This window comes from Garra rufa, chromosome 14 (genome assembly GCF_049309525.1).
Source record: "Garra rufa chromosome 14, GarRuf1.0, whole genome shotgun sequence".
NCBI lineage: Eukaryota > Metazoa > Chordata > Actinopteri > Cypriniformes > Cyprinidae > Garra > Garra rufa.
The window spans coordinates 13,387,071-13,405,858 of NC_133374.1; the positions used below are offsets into that span (position 1 = coordinate 13,387,071).

The 18,788-nt window shown below is 33.4% G+C and overlaps 1 protein-coding gene across 2 annotated transcripts in view; it reads right to left on the minus strand.

The window, feature by feature from the left end:
* The window catches only part of dclk1b (doublecortin-like kinase 1b), a 59,631-nt gene that overhangs the window by 18,367 nt on the left and 22,476 nt on the right, over nt 1-18,788 (minus strand). For both annotated transcript variants that reach the window (XM_073817858.1, XM_073817859.1), the window contains exons 4-6: nt 17,950-18,049; nt 17,030-17,143; nt 1,463-1,557 (exon numbers count right to left, since the gene is read on the minus strand). In XM_073817858.1, coding sequence (XP_073673959.1) covers nt 1,463-1,557; nt 17,030-17,143; nt 17,950-18,049 — 309 coding nt within the window. The remainder of the gene's footprint in view (nt 1-1,462; nt 1,558-17,029; nt 17,144-17,949; nt 18,050-18,788) is intronic.

The window sequence follows — 18,788 nt, forward strand, 5'->3', positions numbered from 1 at the left end:
CTTAAAGGAATAGTCCATCAAAAAATTAAAATTCTGAGATATTTGGAAGAATGTCGGTTACTAAATAGTTTCGATTCCCACTGAATTTCATTGTATTTTCTGTCCGTATGATGGAAGTCAAAAGAAATTCAAAAGTTTTTTTTTTTCATTTCTAACAATTCAAAATGTCTTCTGTTGTGTTTCACAGAAAAACAATCATACAGGTTTGAAGTTGAGTAAATAATAACAGAGTTTCATTTTCAGATGGACTATCCCTTTAAACTGAGCAGAGGTATTGCAGAGGGAAATAAAAGGTCAGTTTCTATGGAAACAGCTTGGGTGTGCTAAGAATATTCAAGACTGGATCGGGGCAGGCGAGGTGAAATTCAGTAATGTTTAATCCACTGACACCATGACATATTTATTTTAACACACCATCGACCAAGAATGAATACATTTTCAGTCAGACTATATTAGCTGCACCGAATATTAATTTAAAGGCTGCTCATTTGAAACAATGTTGCATGTTTGTCTTTTGGCGATCGAACAACAGTCATTTAAATTTTCAGCAGGTAACAAGGCTAATACTTAAAGCTATTCCAAATCATCTTTTGGCATATGTACAGATTCCTGTATAGACGTTTTTCCTGAACACGGAAGTAAGTCCGGCTCTTAACTGAAAGAATGCTTTGCATTTCCGGTCTGCATTGTTTCTAGTCAAATTAGGGTATATTCCGAGCTAATAAACTGATGTTAAACCTATTAAAATGTTTTTAAAAAGCACATGGCTCCATAGCGCCATCACTTGGCAATGTCGCAATGAATGAATGGGTTCCTATGGAAACCGGAACAGAAAAGCATTCAATCTGACGTTAGAATTCGTAATGGCGGCGCTCATCGTTTACTCAGGAAAAAGGTCTATACAGACACTACTGTTCGAAAGTTTGGGGTTGGTAAGGTTTAGGAATATTTGTGAAAGAAGTTGCTGTATTTATATGTATCTATCTGACTAGATAAAAAATGTAATTTATTCCTGTGTAATTTCACTTGTTTGAGCTTCAGAACACAAGCAAATACATCTAATTTAACACCATCAATTAGTAGAGCAGAAAAACAGGCTAATGTTGTCAAACCATATGATTTAGGTCTATCACAGAGAGAGTGGAAATGGAGCAGGCATGCAGCCAGGTCAAGAAGCTTGCCTGTTGTTGCTAGGAAACATTTTGGGTGAACATGGAATTATTTAGTACAGATGTGCTCAACTGCAATTTAGTGTGATTCAGTACTATATTGGCAAATTAAAGCACCTGAAATACAATTAGGGTCAATCAGAAAGATGGAAGTGCTTGACTGGTTTTGCTTGATGCATTGCAAATGTAAACAGAACAATTCCACATCGACTAACATCATGTAAATGGTATTTTAAAGGCATTTTACAGCAAATGCAGCAGATGTGAAAGGTCTCCGGGGTGACAGTTCTTACCCTTCGCCTTCTCAGACTGGCTGGACTGGTGGGAGATGGACTGGGAGATTTGCCTGACCGTGGGGTCGACAGCTGACTACCTGCTGTTCCGTTAGCTGAAATACAGAAATGAAACTAATTCAGATCCAGTTACTGTTGGAATCTGAATCGAGGCAGGTTGGTAAATCTCATGCATTTAATCAAGAATGACATATTTAGTTTGAAAATCAATTCTATTCTTTAAAAGAAGAATAGAAAAGAAAGTTATTTTTATCATCATTGCTTGGTTGCATTTGCTTAATTGTCTAAAAAACAAAATAAGAAAAAATAAGATACAATATATATTAGTTTCAAACAAAGCGAACCCCAATGCCGTTTTCTTTACATTATATTACATTCAATGTGTTACCATTTTTTTTTCCGTAATTTATATATTGAGCTCAAAAATTAACTTTGGCCATGAAATAACAGTCAAAGAACTAAGGCGGAGTTAAAATAAACAGATCATAGATTTAATTTATGTTTAATTTATTTTACTTATTTTAGTGCCAGTACACCGAGACAAATGAATGACTTTGACAATGACCACAACAATATATATAAAATATAATAAAACAAAAAATCAGTTGTAGAACCAGATGTGAACCAGTGACTTTACAATTTACTTGACAATATATACACTGCAAGTTCAGACTATATCAGACATGTACAATAATTTAAACAACAACGTTGTCATGCTCTGCAGCGTCTTTTAAAAAAGTTTAAATTCGACATATAACAAACAATAAATCTAAAATGTTAAAACATACAATCTACTCATCATTCCTGCAGTTTCGCTGCAGTTTTAAATCTGTTCTTTTAATTCAGCTACGATCTCTCAGAATTTTTCTAATGTATGTTTATTTTTGTTACGCTGCTATTTGGACTTCTTGAATTGTATTAAGATTCTCTTATTGTTGCATCCTGGGGTAATTTTCATTTTTGGGTAAACTGTCCCTTTAAACAAAACCACATCTTAAAGGAATAGTCCATAAAAAAATGAAAATTCTGAGATATTTGGAAGAATGTCGGTTACTAAATAGTTTCGATTTTCACTGAATTTCATTGCATTTTCTGTCCATATGATGGAAGTCAAAAGAAATTCAAAAGTTTTTTTTTCATTTCTAACAATTCAAAATGTCTCCTGTTGTGTTTCACAGAAAAACAATCATACAGGTTTGAGGTTGAGTAAATAATAACAGAATTTCATTTTTGGATGGACTATCCCTTTAAATTGAGCAGAGGTATTGCAGAGGGAAATAAAAGGTCAGTTTCTATGGAAACAGCTTGGGTGTGCTAAGAATATTCAAGACTGGGTCACAATTAATACCAATGATATAATTTAAAGTAACAGATAATAATAATAGAATATATAATAATAACATAAAAATAACTATAATTATAATATTACACAATAAATACAAAATGAAAAAAATAAAAACCACAATAGAATATATATGAATATAGAAAAAAATAATGGCAATAAAAATGAATGCTTGTAATAACAAATAAACTGCCTACTGGCCAGCAGCTCAGACACTTGGTAGTCTTCGCATCGCAGCTTCTCTTATCACAGAATTTCATGAAACACCTCAGAGGGGGATGGATTGGCCTCTATAGTCAACTTCTCACAAGACTGCTGTCTTAGATGGCGATGGATAATATTGGGTGGTTAGTGCTGTCCCATCACACCATATCTATGGGGATGACCAATGGCGTCAGGTGGTGTGACACTCTAACTTGGCCATCATTCACCTGAAGCACTCTTACCATAGCGAGACGCGGCTTTAGATTCTGGCACTGACAGTGACAGACCAATAGTGAGGCATCGCTCGGTGGGTGACGGATGGTGTCAAAGACAGCTTCTTGTGAGATTGTTGACTACACAAATAATAAGAATGTATTTGCAAATAAGCAGCTAAGCGATGCAACGACTACCAGTCAGGGTACAGAAGATGATTCATCCAATTAGTACAAAATAACAAATAAAAAATGTAGATATTTACAGTATAATTGTAAATGAGATATGAATAAAAATGTGACAATTTTCTAATAAAAATTAGTAATATGAAAAAAAGTGAAAGTGTTCATGTTAAAATCTTGGCAATGTTTTACATTGAACCTTCAGAAAATAAACTTTCTTAAAGTACACTTCTCACTCTCAGTAGTAATTAATTCAGGGATCGAGACTGAATTCATTGCAATTCTCTCTGGTTTGATGTTTTCTACCTTTTTAAGAAAAAAAAAAAAAAGATTTGAGAATCCGCTCTGAAGTCCTGATCTAAATCAAATGATTCGCACTCCTAGGCAAAAAATAAATAAAAATAAAAAATACGGTGCAATATATATTTCCACAATACCAGTCTTAAGTAGCACAGGTAATCAAATTAAAACCAGATTTAATGTAATCTTTCATTCAGCAAAATGTATTTCCAATCTTACAGTAGCCTGCATTTAGGCTAAATACTAGGGCTGTGATGACAAACAAGTGCATCGGGATTCAGGGATTGATTCTGAATTTATTGAGCTAAGTTTTTAACAGCAGATTTCGCTCTTATCTAGTTTTTAACCGCACACTCAAATACTCATGAAGAGCGGCTCTCGGCTCAGAATGCTTTTCTGACACGAGATTACTGTAAAACACAGCTCACTGTGAACACTCTTATAATTTGCTTTCAAACATTTCTAACTATGAATGATTAGGTTCAAGTGTGTGAAGCATGCAGTGCCGTCTGCTGTTAAAAACAGCTCAGAATTGTTTCGAAAGAGAATCGTGATGCATTCGGAAAGTCTCAGAATCGATGCAGAGTCATTTCTCCATTCACAATATTTCCCCAGCCCTACTACATACAATAAATAGTCTACTGGAGAAGTTGAGTTTATCATGACTTTAATACTTTTCATTATTTTTAATTTACTGCAGTAGTGTATTTTTTTTTTTTTGTAACATTTGTAAATTCTTCCTTTATGTTCCCTAAAATTCAAATGTGAATTTTCGGGGTAAACATAAAATTCCAGGACTTTTCAAGCATTACTTTTTTGATTTTCAAGGACTTCAATCAGAGATCTCACTTTATGTTTGATGTTTTCTACTGTTTAAACTGCACTGAAGTCCCGATCTGAATCAAATGATATGTGATTCACACTCCTAGGTTCCAATCTAAAGCAAGATTTGCGAACCCACTCCAAAGTTCCGATCTAAATTAAATCCTTTGTGATCCATGCTCCGAAATCCCGATCTACATAATGATTTCCGAACCATAATTTCAGATCAGGACTCAGGAGCGTGGATCATTCAATTTGTGGAATGATTTAAGAACCCGCTCTGAAAGTTCAATCTGAATGATTTGCGATACGCAAAGTTCGGATCCAAAGTCCTGATCTAAATCAAAAGATTTGGGATATGCAATTTGAAGGCCCGATTTGAATCAAATGATTCAAGATATGCAAAGTTCCTATCTTAAATCAATTGATTCACGATACGCAAAGTTTGTATCTAAGTCAAATGATTTGCGAACCCGCTTAGAAGCCCTTTTCTAAGGCCCGATCTGAATCAAATGATTCGCGATCCGATTGGAGAGCTTCAAAACAGTAAATCATGTTTTTTAATTTGATCTGGTTTTTGCTAGTGAATCGCTTGAAATAAATGATCGAAGTCACCAGTTTGAATCAATCGGAGCAGGTCCAGTGTAAATTACTGAATTGATTTGTTTTATCTGTTCCTCTTTTTACGTCTTTAGATTTAATTTTATCCTTCATATAGCAAAATATATTTTAAAATGTATTTCAGGTGCATAAACATACATTTCCAGTTCTACAGTAGCCTACATTTAGGCTAAATACAATAAATAGTCTACTAGGGATCAAAGCTGAATTTATAACAATTTAATAATTTTCATTTTTTTTTTATTTACAGCAATAGTGTTTTTTTTTGTAACATTGTAAATTATGTTCCTCATTTTTTTAATCCAAATGTATATGTTTCAGGGTTCGTACAAATACAGTAAAATAAAATTCCATGATTTTCAAGGACTTTTCGAGCACTACTTTTTATTTTTTTTTAAAGGACTTCAATCAGAGATCTTACTTATGGTTTGATGTTTTCTACTGTTTAAGAAAAAAAAAAAGCTTTGAGAAACTGCACCGAAGTCCCGATCTGAATCAGATGATATGAGATTCGCACTCCTAGGTTCCAATCTAAACCAAAAGATTTGCGAACCTTCTCTGAGCTCTAAGTGAAATCATTTGCGATCCATGCTCTGAAGTCCTGATCTGAAAAATGATTTGTGTACCATCATTTCAGATCAGGACTCGGGATGCTGGATGGCAAATCATTAAATTCACAAAATGATTTAATAACCTGCTCTGAAGTTTCGATCTAAATCAAATGATTTGTGATACATTCTCAGAAGTCCCAATCTGAATCTGAATTGATTTAGTACGCAAAGTTAAGCACTAAATCAATTAATTCTCAAAACGCAAAGTTTGATTCTAAGTCAAATGATTCTCGACTCGAACCTGCTCCGAGGTCCTGGTCTAAATTTAATGATTCTCGATACGCGATTTGAAGGCCCGATTTGAATTAAATGATTCACAATACATGATCCAATTGGAATGCTTATAACAGTAAATCGTGTTTTTTAATTTGATCTGGTTTTTGCTAGTGAATCGCTTGAAATGAATGATCGAAATCACAAGTTTGAATCAATCGAAGTACTACTACTGGTTTAGCTAGATACTTTTATGACATTAACTGAAATAGTCCAAAAAAACAGTTTTTGTTTTTTTTAATTGTGTGAATTTTGCTTCAAAAGATATTTGCTTATTAAATAAAATAAACACTTATTTCATAGATATATTCTTGAAACAATTTGCCTATTGTTATGGTTAAGAAAGCATAAAAAACAAAAATTAATTTCTGTAGAAATTGTATAGAAAATTATCAAAGTGCATTTAAAAGTTAAAAAAAAAGAAAAAAAAAGTAATGTATATGTGTTCTGTAACAAAAACTTCTGTGAATAAGTAATGGATGGATCCGTTCATTATAGGTCATGGAAATTAAGCTTTTTAGTCAGAGAAAGTCAGAAAAAAAAGTCAGGGAATTTGACATTTGGCCTAGAGTGGGAACTCTGTTTCAAGTACCTCTTCAAGAATATTGCTATTTTCAAGGGTTTCCAGGCATTACATTTCAAGAAGTCAAATTCAAGCACTTTAAGCACCTTGTATGAACCCTGATGTTCACACTTGTTGTAGAAAAATTTGATGTATGTGAATGTATTTTCTTGGATTTAAATATATGGATATATGTGACCCTGGACCACAAAACCAGTCATAAGGGTCATTTTTTTAAATTGAGACTGAATAAATAAGCTTTCCGTTGATGTATGGTTTGTTAGGATAGAACAATATTTGGCCGAGATGCAACAATTTGAAAATCTGGAAACTAAGAGTGCAAAAAAATCAAATATATACAAAAAAAAAATGCTTGTAAAGTGGTCCAAATTAAGTTCTCAGCAAAGCATATCACTAATCAAAAATAAGTTTTGATTATATTTACAATAGGACATTTACAAAATATCTTTAAAGAACATAATCTTTCCTTAATATCCTAATGATTTTTGTCATAAAAGAAAAATTGATCATTTTGATCCATACAATGTATTTTTATTGCTACAAATATACCTGTGCTACTTCAGACTGCTTTTGTGGTCCAGGGTCACATATATATGTGCAATATGAGGCATTAGTTCAAGTACTTTCACTACAAATAGATCCTTCAATATTAGGAATATGAAGCATCACAGGCATGAAAAATCTGCAAAGCATACGTTAACCCTACATTCAGAGACAATGTAATTAAATAAGAAATTATTTAATTTCTCTACACCGCCTTAAGAAAAAAATCCAAATATCTCACCTTTACGAATTGGCTGCACAAACCCATTTGTCCTACCTGCTAAAGAGTGTAGCAGGCTGCCTGAGCAAACTGCGATTCCTCCTGCACTCATAGTGACTGTTAGGCAGCGAGAGTATGAATGAGAGTGGGAGAGGAGGAGAGGATGTATGTAGTGTGTGTGTCTGCTGGCTGATCATAGGCAGCCTTCTGCGCACACTTTACGTCATAAACAGCCACAGAGGGAGGAGTTTAGCTCATAAACATGCCATATCGTAGTTGCAGTGCTGTCTGTGTGGGTGACTATAAAGATCTCCAAAAAGATCTCACGGCAAAACACAGCTTCTGAGCGGCGTAAGTGCAGCCGAGCGGATGACGTGGTGTTTTGAGTGGATTTCTGAAACAGCTCATGCACTGTGTGAATACAAATAAAGCTGTTTGAAGCTGTGATTATGCTATGATTCAGAGATTCGGCCACTAATATGCTTCTCAGAGCACATTAAGTAACAAATCCATTTCGGTCTCAGATATCAATGTTACTCCACGCTTGTGTGTCTGAATATCGTGCTCCCTCGCCATCTGTGTACACTATCACAGCCTGACATAATTCAGCATGTGGAGAGAGTGAGAATGCATCATTGTGTTATTTTGGGGATGGAAAACAGATTTGAAGGACTATCAGATCAGCCGTCATTCATGTGTGTGATTACCGAACGACAAACTTGGTGTGGGGAAAACATTAGTCAGAGCTGTTAGTGACAGGGAACAGCAGGAAGAACTTCACTGGATCACACTTCATATTATGGAAGCCCATTTCCGCCACTAAATAAAAAAAAATAATAATAATAATTATTGCAACCTTTTATCTCACAATTCTGACTTTTTTTCTCGCAATTACCAGTTTACATCTTTTTTTCTCAGAATTGCGTTATATATAGAGGGCTCTACAGTGCGATTGAAAACTACTGCGTGCAACTATGAAAAAATATTTAGAAGCAGCATGTGCTGACCCGATCAGCATATTTGTTTTCGCTCAGGGGAGCTTCAAAGGTTTCTACGTGTTTTTGCAACGTTGGGTTATGTATCACAGACATATCTCAAGAATCCTTTCATAAAGTTGTAGAGAGAGTGTAAATAAGAAATTGAGCTTTTAGTAATTTTTAAGGGTTTGTAAATGTGATATTGATTTACAGTTTTTTACAGATGCTAGGACACATTTCTCAATACTTAGGTCACTTTTGCAAAACTCTTCACACAATTCTCCTAACCGACTTTCAGCTTTGCAAAGCAGTTCATTTCACATTCAAAATGCACTACAACTACCAAAGCACTTTATTCAGGTCTTAAATAAACTCATTCTTCCAGAACACTAGCAAAGGTTGACAGCCGACAAACACACTTTGTCACCCACAAAACAATGACCTAAAAAATACTAACAACATGTAGCATTACACAGTGTTTTCTTGTGTAAAACAAGGACACATCTCTGTTTATAATTGCAATATATATTGTTCATAACTGCAATATATGTTACTGGAATGAATCAGACATGATGCAGAATTCATCTATATTTTATGTTGTTTATTTATTTTTATTTGGGTCCATGTTTATATCACAATACAAACCTATTCAGCAGTTGTCTCCTTTTGTAATGAAATTGAAAGAGTAACACCTGTGTAGATGTTCATCTACAATGAGAATCAGCTGGGGCTGGTTAAACTGCATTTTTAGATTTGAAATATGTTTCAATAAAATATTGCTGTTGAATTTTGCTGTCTTATTCAGTTTTGCATTATGCTATTGTTTTGAACATAAGTTTAACAGTTTTGAAAACAGTATGTAAGCACGTGCAAAATGTCCTGTACGTCCAAAGATTTTTGGCAGTTGTTGTGTCTGAGTGAGAAAATAATTCATGAAATTTGAGAGATGTAGTCACTGAATGCATTTTGTGCCAAAACAATGTTAATTGATCCTCAGTTTAACCCACATAGACTTCTGTTGTGCTCACTGTGTGAAGAGTTTTGCAAAAGTGACCTAAGTATTGAGAAGTGTGTCCTAGCGTCTGTAAAAAACTGTAATACAGCGGTTAAATAAACAAGAAGTTGTTGTTATTAAGTGACTTACATTGTCTGACTATAAGACTATTGCCCGATTTTCGTCGTCAAAAGTAGTCTGAAACAAGTCACAACTGAGCCGCTGCGCATCTCCACTCAAGCACAGCGGTGTTTTGTTTATAAATGAATGTGCGTTTTTAAACGAATCTAGTGAAATGATTCAATTTCCCATTCATAAAGACAGTATTGCTTTATTTCTGAATGAACCAGCCGTTCGAACGAATCAAGTGAATAATATGATTCAGTAATTAAATCAGTGTCTTGCCGCCACCTGCTGGCAGATCTTTTCAGTTATTTCAATCTTTAATATTTCTATATTCAAAATTTTATATTTAAAACAACAATCTCAACATGAATTTATGAATTTGATTGCACTCATGCCACCTCTGAGCCTCATTAAACATATGAAAAGGTAAAAACAAAATTCCCCTGTGAATCACTTTAAGGAGTCAAATATCACCTCATAATGGAAAGGCTAATTTTTTCAGATTTTTTGATTATTGTTTATAATAGGGATGCACCGAAATGAAAATCCTTGGCCGAAACCGAAAACCGAAAAAGAAGAAACCAAGACCGAAACACCAAAACACCGAAAGAGTTTTGCCAATTATTAGTACCATTGCATTTATGGCTATGACTGTGTACTAATCTTACTAAAATCAAGGCATTGCAATTGCATAAATTAATATTAAAGTTTCAAAGAATAAATCAATTATATTCATTTAAACAATTATTATCAATCAAGTATTATATTACTTAAATAACATATACACATATTTTACTGCCTTTGTTTAAATTGTTTACATTTTTATAACACATTATCTTGTGGATCCATCAGTTCACATTTACAACCTTACGTGTTTCTCTTCCAGCAGGAGGCGCTGTCAGAATGGTACACAAAGCAGCGCAGCAAATGACTTTGAAACGTGCAGCGCTCATATTTATTCAATGGATAGCCTTTTGAAGTTTCATCGCAATTCTTGTCTTTCAGTCCCCACATTTAAGACCACCTGAAATTATAATTAAGACTTTCTCTACCCCTAATAAACTGCAGTCATCAATGAAAATTACGAGCTTTATTTCAAGAACCGACTTTCAAAAACAAACCTTACACAAAATACGTTTCTTTTTATTTTTTTCCCACCATGTTCGGGGCACAAGAAAAATATTAGGGAACTAAATTAATATCAGCATATGAAGTATAATCGTCTCTCGTCTCTGAGAGAATGCACGTCAGATGCTGAAAGCACTGTCAGTTTTTACTTTCACTTTAACATATTGCGCAGTTTTCACGTTGCTTGTGTGATATCCATTGGCTCACCTCCATGGTTTAAAACATAAATATTTATAAAAAATACAGTATATAGAAAAGACATATCTTTAAAATATTGCGACGTAACACCAAAGTAAAGCCATTGTTTTTCACTCACTGAAAGCTACATCTGTCTCGATCTCTGCTCTCATCACTGCAAGCACGACTGCAGACACACCTTCTCTTGAAATTTTGGCATTACATGTTTTGCAAATCGCTATCCGTGGGTCTTTCTCAGATATACTGAAATACGTCCACACCGCAGACGTGTTGCTTCAGACAAGCAGGTGCAGGCTGCGGTTTCTGTTTGCGTCAACATACTGTTTCGGCCGTGTTGTTTCGGTGATAATCTTTCGGCCGAAAATGCTTCCGAAAAAGCTTCCTTCCACATGCTTTTTTCCATGGTTTTGACATCATAAATTAGCAGAACAACATATGCAGTAGTACATTAACTGTGCAATCCATGCTGTTGTTCACATTCGTGTTTCGCCAATATGGTCATGCATCCAGGTAACTGACTAAACTGTAAAGCAAGTGCAAACCCTCTATAACTGAAAACAAGCTAGACTAATTGATTCTTTGGATTTAAGAATTGATATTGTTTTGTAAAAATGAGAATTGATTAAAATTGAGAAATTGTTTTTTTTGTTTTTTCAACCCAGCCCTAGTAAATATAATCTCAGGCTGGTTTTAAATAAGTGCTGGCTAGTGGTTCTGGTGGTGAATGAATTCATTTAAACTGCAATCTCCACATGAATAGTACATAAAGACCAAATCGCACAAGCACCCAATGTACTGCCTGCAATGTTCTTGGAGATGAAATGTATGCTTTATATTTTAATATATACTGTACTATTTATATATATATATATATATATATATATATATATATATATATATATATATATATATATATATACACATTAAAATATAAAGCATACATTTCATCCCATTTAATTATGATTAAGACATTTGGCTGAACTGAAACCCAGAGGGGAATGACTAATCAGCTTACATCAAACTTCAGTCCCTGATGTTCACAGTGTGGGAGCCACTATCCAGCAAACTAAGTAATATGCATATTTCATTATTTTTGCTTAGTCCACTATTATGTGTATGACTCCACTGTCTTGAAAAATCTGCAAAAGGCAATTTATTATCAGTCAAAGCATTTTCAAATTAAAATACTTGTGATGTCTTCATTTTCACATTCATTTCCTTTTACGTACAGGGAGTCATTCTCAGGACTTAATTTGTTGAAAGTATCCTGTCCTTTTCCTTTTTTGTTGGTTTTCTACAAAAAAATGTAAGTCATTTGCAAGGTATTGTTTATACATGCTCAAAAATGTGGGGTGTTTCCTTCCTTATTATGAACAGCAAGTGGTAAGGATGGCACACAAAATAATAGGAGACAGCACAAAGCCTTTGTGTTAGTATTTTGAGTATATGCCCCTTGGGTGATGTTTAAGGTCAATTAGATGTTCTACAAATCAGTACAAATTTACCTTTGTGCCTGAAGCAATACGTTTATGTAATACATTTTGTTTATTTAGCCGATTTATTTATTTATTTCGATCTCCTATGTATTTATTTGTATGAGTGTGTTAAGTGTTGTATTTGTGAAGTACCACGAAAGTCTGAACTAATTGTCCCAAGGGGATTAGCAAAGCTCTAAACTACATTTTTGGAAGACTTTCTGAACCTCAAAATACACCATAGAAATGTCGCAAAACCACATTGATCTCATTTGCGGTTCAGGGTTAATATCAGTAAAAAATCATTAACTGAAATTTAAAAAAAAATTTTTTTTAAATATTTTATTTCAGCTAGTTGCCAGGTAAAAGTTTTGTTCAGATTATGTTTAAGTACTGAAATAAATATATTTTAACATAAATTTTCAAAACCAAATTACTATTACTAGTATCACAAAATTATTGCAACTACATTGTGTGGAGTAAAGGTCCTTGCACATTGAGTCCGAAATTTTCCCTATCAAAATGTTTGCTACAGATGCGAAAACAGAAAATCGAACCTGACACGAATTTTATGACGAAATTTATCTAACGTTTTGGAGGCAGTGTGTAAACGTGAGGTCATATTTATTTTTTACAATGCAAAAATTTCGAACTCAGTGTGCAATGATTCTTAGTCAGAAATTTTAGAACGTTAAAAAATAAATACAACCTCATGTTGTGCCAATCACTGCCTTAGAAACTTTTGTCTGTCATAAATTTTGGATCAGGTTAAATTTTCTGTGCTTTTAGCATCTGTTGCAAGCATTTTGAGAGGTGTTTTGAGAATTCAGAGTCACCGTGACGTCCTGTGCATGACAAATTATGATGAATACGTAAATGCATACAAAAACCTTAACTTAAGAAACCAAATTACTAAAATGAACTAAAAATAAAAAATTCTTATTTTTTTAATATATATATCTAATTAAAAATATTAACAAAAACTATAATGTGGCCCTAAAATAACACTATTTGAATGAGCTGTCAGATCAATAAAAAGCAATTACACCAGATTTGTTTGTCCAGACTGCATAGCTTCTGTCAGAGATTGGAAGGGTTATATTTGTAATGAGGTACCTGTTTCCATATATCATTCACACTCTCACGTATCTGGTAGCCAAACAAGTCTGTTCTCCCAAAACAACATTACTGATATCCTCCATAAACAATTTGGTCCAATCACCCAGTTTATGCCCACCTATGTTGTTTCCGCACCGTGTCAACCATTTCAAAGAATGAGGTTGATACTCAGTACCAGCTCATTACAAAACAGCACGCGCAGCGAGGTCGTTCTGAGGACTCATTTCGTACCTGGCCGGAATACAAAATTTGAAGAACAAATCTGAGCTGAAGCACGATAATTGTTCTGTTTTTGTTGTTGTTTTTGATATGTCTCTCTACAGCTTACTGAGCGATGAAAGCCTGAATGGATGAATGCCTGGTGTTTGCCTGGAACATCAACATCAGGAAGTGGTGATTCATGATCTATTCCAGGAAAAATAATGAAACCTAGATCAATTGGATGTTCAGGACAACATTTTGTGCATTTTTTGTTCAGTTAGGAATAGCTACAAACAATCTAGTTGAGAGGCATCTGTTAAACAGAAAACACACACTAGTGCACAAATGAGCCACAGCATCAAAACAGGCTGAGAACTGCACAAACACTGAATACACTGCTATCAGAAATGTGCTAATGTTTTAAGTGCAGAGTAAAGGTCCTTGCACACTGAGTCCGAAATTCTTGTCAGAAATTTTCACGTTAAAAAATAAATACAATTATGTTTACACACTGTAGGGCTGTGCAATTAATAAAAAATCTGTTTCGATTTCGGCTTCAAAGATGATGAAATATTAACAATATTAAGAAACAAAGCATGTTTCATTCTTACAGTGAAGACGCAGTTTTATTTTACATTCAAATAATTACATTTCATTTCTGTAGTAGCCTGTTAGACCACTTTAGACTTGCATAAAAGTATTTAGTATTTTTTTCCATTTGTATCTTTTTTTTTCTGTTGTATTGCTCGCTTTAAATTAATCACTAATATTAAGTGTTGGACCCAGTCATAATCGTTTCATAATTACAAATTTGAACAAATAAAATCGTGATTATGATTTTTGTCATAATCGAGCAGCCATAGCGCACTGCCTGCAAAACTTTCGTCCATCATAACAATTGGATCGGGTTAAATTTTCTGCATTTTCAGAGGTGTTTTGACAAATTAGACCCACCGTGATGTTCTGTGCATGAAGAATTTTGACGAATACGAAAAAAAAAACCCAAATACAAACATTTGCGTTGCAAGAACCTTAACACTGCAAAATGGTGGCAATTTCTCATAAGCGGAGAAAAGCATCCTAAAAAAAAAGCGTAAACCAGTCTGGTTTCCCAGTATAACCTGACCAGTTAGGTTTTAAACTAGTTTGGGCATATTCAGCCAGTCAAAGCGGGGGATCAACTAACTAACGCCAACCAAACACCATGCTCCTATGAGAAGAAAACATTCGAATATAGAATAGAATGAAATAGACAGAATAGATCATAGGATATAATAGAATAAAGGAGCATAACAGAATACAATATAGAATAAAATAGAACAAAAATATAAAAGAACATAACAGAATGGATCATAATAAAAATATAATAGAACGGAATAGACATTACAAAATGGATTATAATATATGCATTACAGATTAACTCATAATGAATAGAATAGAATTAAGGAGCATAACAGAATAGAACATAAAAATAAATAGAACAAAATATAAAAGATCATACCAAAATGGATCATAAGAAAAATACAATAGAACAAATGAAAACAACAGAAAAGAATAAATTAGACATTACAGAATGAATCCTAATAAAGAATAGAATAGAATTAAGGAGCATAACAGAATAGAATAAAATATAAAAGAACATATTAAAATCAATCATAATAAAAATACAATAGAAAACAATAGAATAGGACAAAATGAAGTAGATGACATAACAAAATGAATAATCAAATAAAGAATACTAGATAGAACAGAATGAAACAGACATTACAGAATGGATCATAATAAAGAATAGAATAGAATGCAGGAGCACAACAGAACAGAACATAAAATAGAACAAAAAATAAGAGAACATAGCATAAAATAGAATCCCAAAAATAGGAAAGAACAAAAGAAAACAAAATAGAAAAGAACAGAATAAAATAGGAATGAATCATCATAAGTGCAGAATAGAAATTAATGAATAAAATAGAACAGATTGAAATGGACATTACAGAATGGATCATAATAAAGAATAGAATATAACAGTACAGAATGAAGGAGCACAACAGAATAAAAGACGTCTATCAAAGAGATTCCAAAAATGATCATAACCAATGTCCATCACATAAGTGGATTGATATCTAAACGTTTTTGTTTATTGTTAACATTTGGATATTAAAATTGAATAAAGCAGCAACAATAAAAACAACTAACTAGATATCGCTATTAGTTCATACGGCTGCAAACAACTTTCTCCCACAAGCAGATGAGACCTGGTTGGGTGACTTTCAACATACACCCAATAGAATAGAATAGAATAGAATAGAATAGAATAGAATAGAATAGAAAAAGGGAGAACATAACAGAATAGACCATAATAGATCAGAACAGAGCTGAATAAAAGAAGAGAACACAACAGAACTGATCATACTAAAAACTGAACAGAGGAGAATAAAAACGTGAGTAGAATAGAATAGAATAAATGAGAACAGCAGAATAGAACACAATAAAATAGAACAAAAGAGAATAGAATAGAATAAATGAGAACAACAGAATAGAACATAAAAATAAAATATGAGATAACAGTAGAGACAATAAAAAATACAACAAAATAGAACAAAATATAAAAAATAAGAAAAGAACAGAATAAAATAATAGCACAGAACGATATAGAAATAAACGTAACAGAATTAATCATACATACAGAATAGAATAGAAGTAAACATGAAAGAATAGATTGAACAAAACAGAATGGAATTAAAGAGAACAAAAGGACAGAACATAGAACAGAGTAGAATAAAACAGAATATTTTTTTTTATTCTAGAAATGTTCTGGCTGTTAGTGGTTTGGGATTCTGCTTGAGAGAAGCAAATGAAACCAGTGCTGGGTGAGCTCAGTATGGTTCAGTAATCTAATCAGGCTTTTGGCTGTTTAAGATGTAATTTCATTCTAATCATCCACTGATGTAAAAGTAAGTTTCGCCATTACCAAAACTATGAAAAGCTCTAGCGTGAGTTTGCAATTAAATTACATAAACACCAAACACAGGCATCACGCTAACTTGAACACTGAAAACATCCCATTAAACCAAGCCCTTAATTGATGCGAGAGCTCATTAAAGAAGTGGAGATTGTGAGGTACATGGCAAGTGTCAGCTAAATTAGTTTCTAAAATTGGGACATTACTCTTCAAATGCATCTTCTGAGAATCAAAGATCTGAAGATAATTAAGGCTACAAACTTCAACACTCCACACTCATCCACGTCTGAAATTTACAACTTTGAATTCTGCGACTGCAATGAATCAACTAACAAGTACCCGGTTTAGACTTCATGAGTCACTTCTGCATGCACAAGTGTCAGCCTACTATACCCAACCTACAGTTTACAGCTACATGAATGCTTTTTTTGACATGATGGGATGATTAAACATCAGTTTGCTCTAAAGACCCATACCTGAGCTGCTGGAACCAGGGGACTTGCTTCTTCTTGACGGTCCACCGCGAGGGGAGCAGCGGCCCTGCATGGAAGAAATACGGCCGTAGGACTGCGATTTCACCACCCTGCATTCTAAGAGCAGAAAAAGAGTTTTACTGTAGAGGCCTCAGCAAATCTTTCTCTCTTCCAACTTTACACTATGAGCCTGCTGTCTCTGTAAAACACACCGAAAAACGTCTCATCTGTGAGGACGACCTGATGTCACCACCGATCAATCTACCGCAACCTCAGTCTGACCCAAACTTGTCAGTCTGACAAACTGGAGGTCTGATCAGAAGAGATCTGACAGGCTGGTTTGCTCTCGGACCACATGTGCAGAGTCAATATGTCTATCAATAGGATTTTTAAAATAGCTCAGTCTGGTGCATGTTTCTGCACTGAAAATGTCAATGGAAATAATTTAGTTTAATGAAAGTGGATAGCAATTAACTAATGTGATAATAATAGTTACAAATGTCATTAAATAACGGTAGTGCTAAATAAAAATGTTTTTTACCCTTAATATGTTGTTTACAAAAATCAGCTTTTTAAAAATAGAAAGCACATTTGCTGTTAATGTCAGTACTGCTTTAAAATAGATGCAAATGACAACACTATTACTGACAGAAGAAAACAAATGCTACAGCTAATTAATAAAAACACATCAGTGGAAGAGCTTATTATCTAAAAGTTCAAACTCTAAATCTCAAATAATACCATACTGGAAAAGATGTTTATTTGTCAAAGCAGCATATTTAAATCTACATAAAACATAATGTGAAGGACTAACTTTTAATTAAAAAATGAGTTAAATTGACAATTGACAGCGGTTCAGTCATTTAACTGAGGTTTGTGGCACAGTCACACTTTAAAAAGGGATGGACACATTATTATCTTACCACTCTCATCCAAAAGGAAGTCATCCTGGTAGCGGAACTTCTCTGGGCCGCAGGCAATAAATATATCGTCTTCGCCAAAGAAGTCCTGAAGGCATGTCACCTACAGAAACAGCAGAGGTAGACTTATTATATGAAAATACACTTCCATTTAAAATGTATATATATCTATATGGAATATTGTGAATTTTTAATACACACTACCAGTCAAAAGTTTTTGGAAAGTAAGATTTTTTGTTTTTCAAAGACGTCTCTTCTGCTCACCAAGCAACATTTATTTGATCCAAAGTACAGCAAAAACAGTACAATTCTGAATTATTTTTACTATTTAAAATAACTGTTTTCTATTTGAATATATTTTCAAATATAATTTACTCCTGTGATTTCAAAGCTGAATTTTTAGCATCATTACTCCAGTCATATGATCCTTCAGAAATCATTCTAATATTCTGATTTGCTGCTCAAAACAATTTTTTTTTTATTACAATGTTGAAAACAGCCGAGTAGAATTTTTTACTAGACTTTCACCGACTAGAAAGTTCAGAAAAACAGCATTTATCTGAAATAGAAATCTTTTGTAACATTGTAAATGTCTTTATCATCACTTTTGATCCATTTGAAACACCCTTACTAAATAAAAGTATTAATTTCTATAATTTCTTTATTATAATAATTATATAATATTTTAATATTTATACTGAGAAAAATATACTGACTCCAAGCTTTTGAATGATATAGTGTATAATGTTTCAAAAGCTTTTTATTTCAAATAAAAGATCAAATATTCCTGAAAAAATGTACTCAAATGTTTTAAATATTGATGATAATAATAATAATAAATG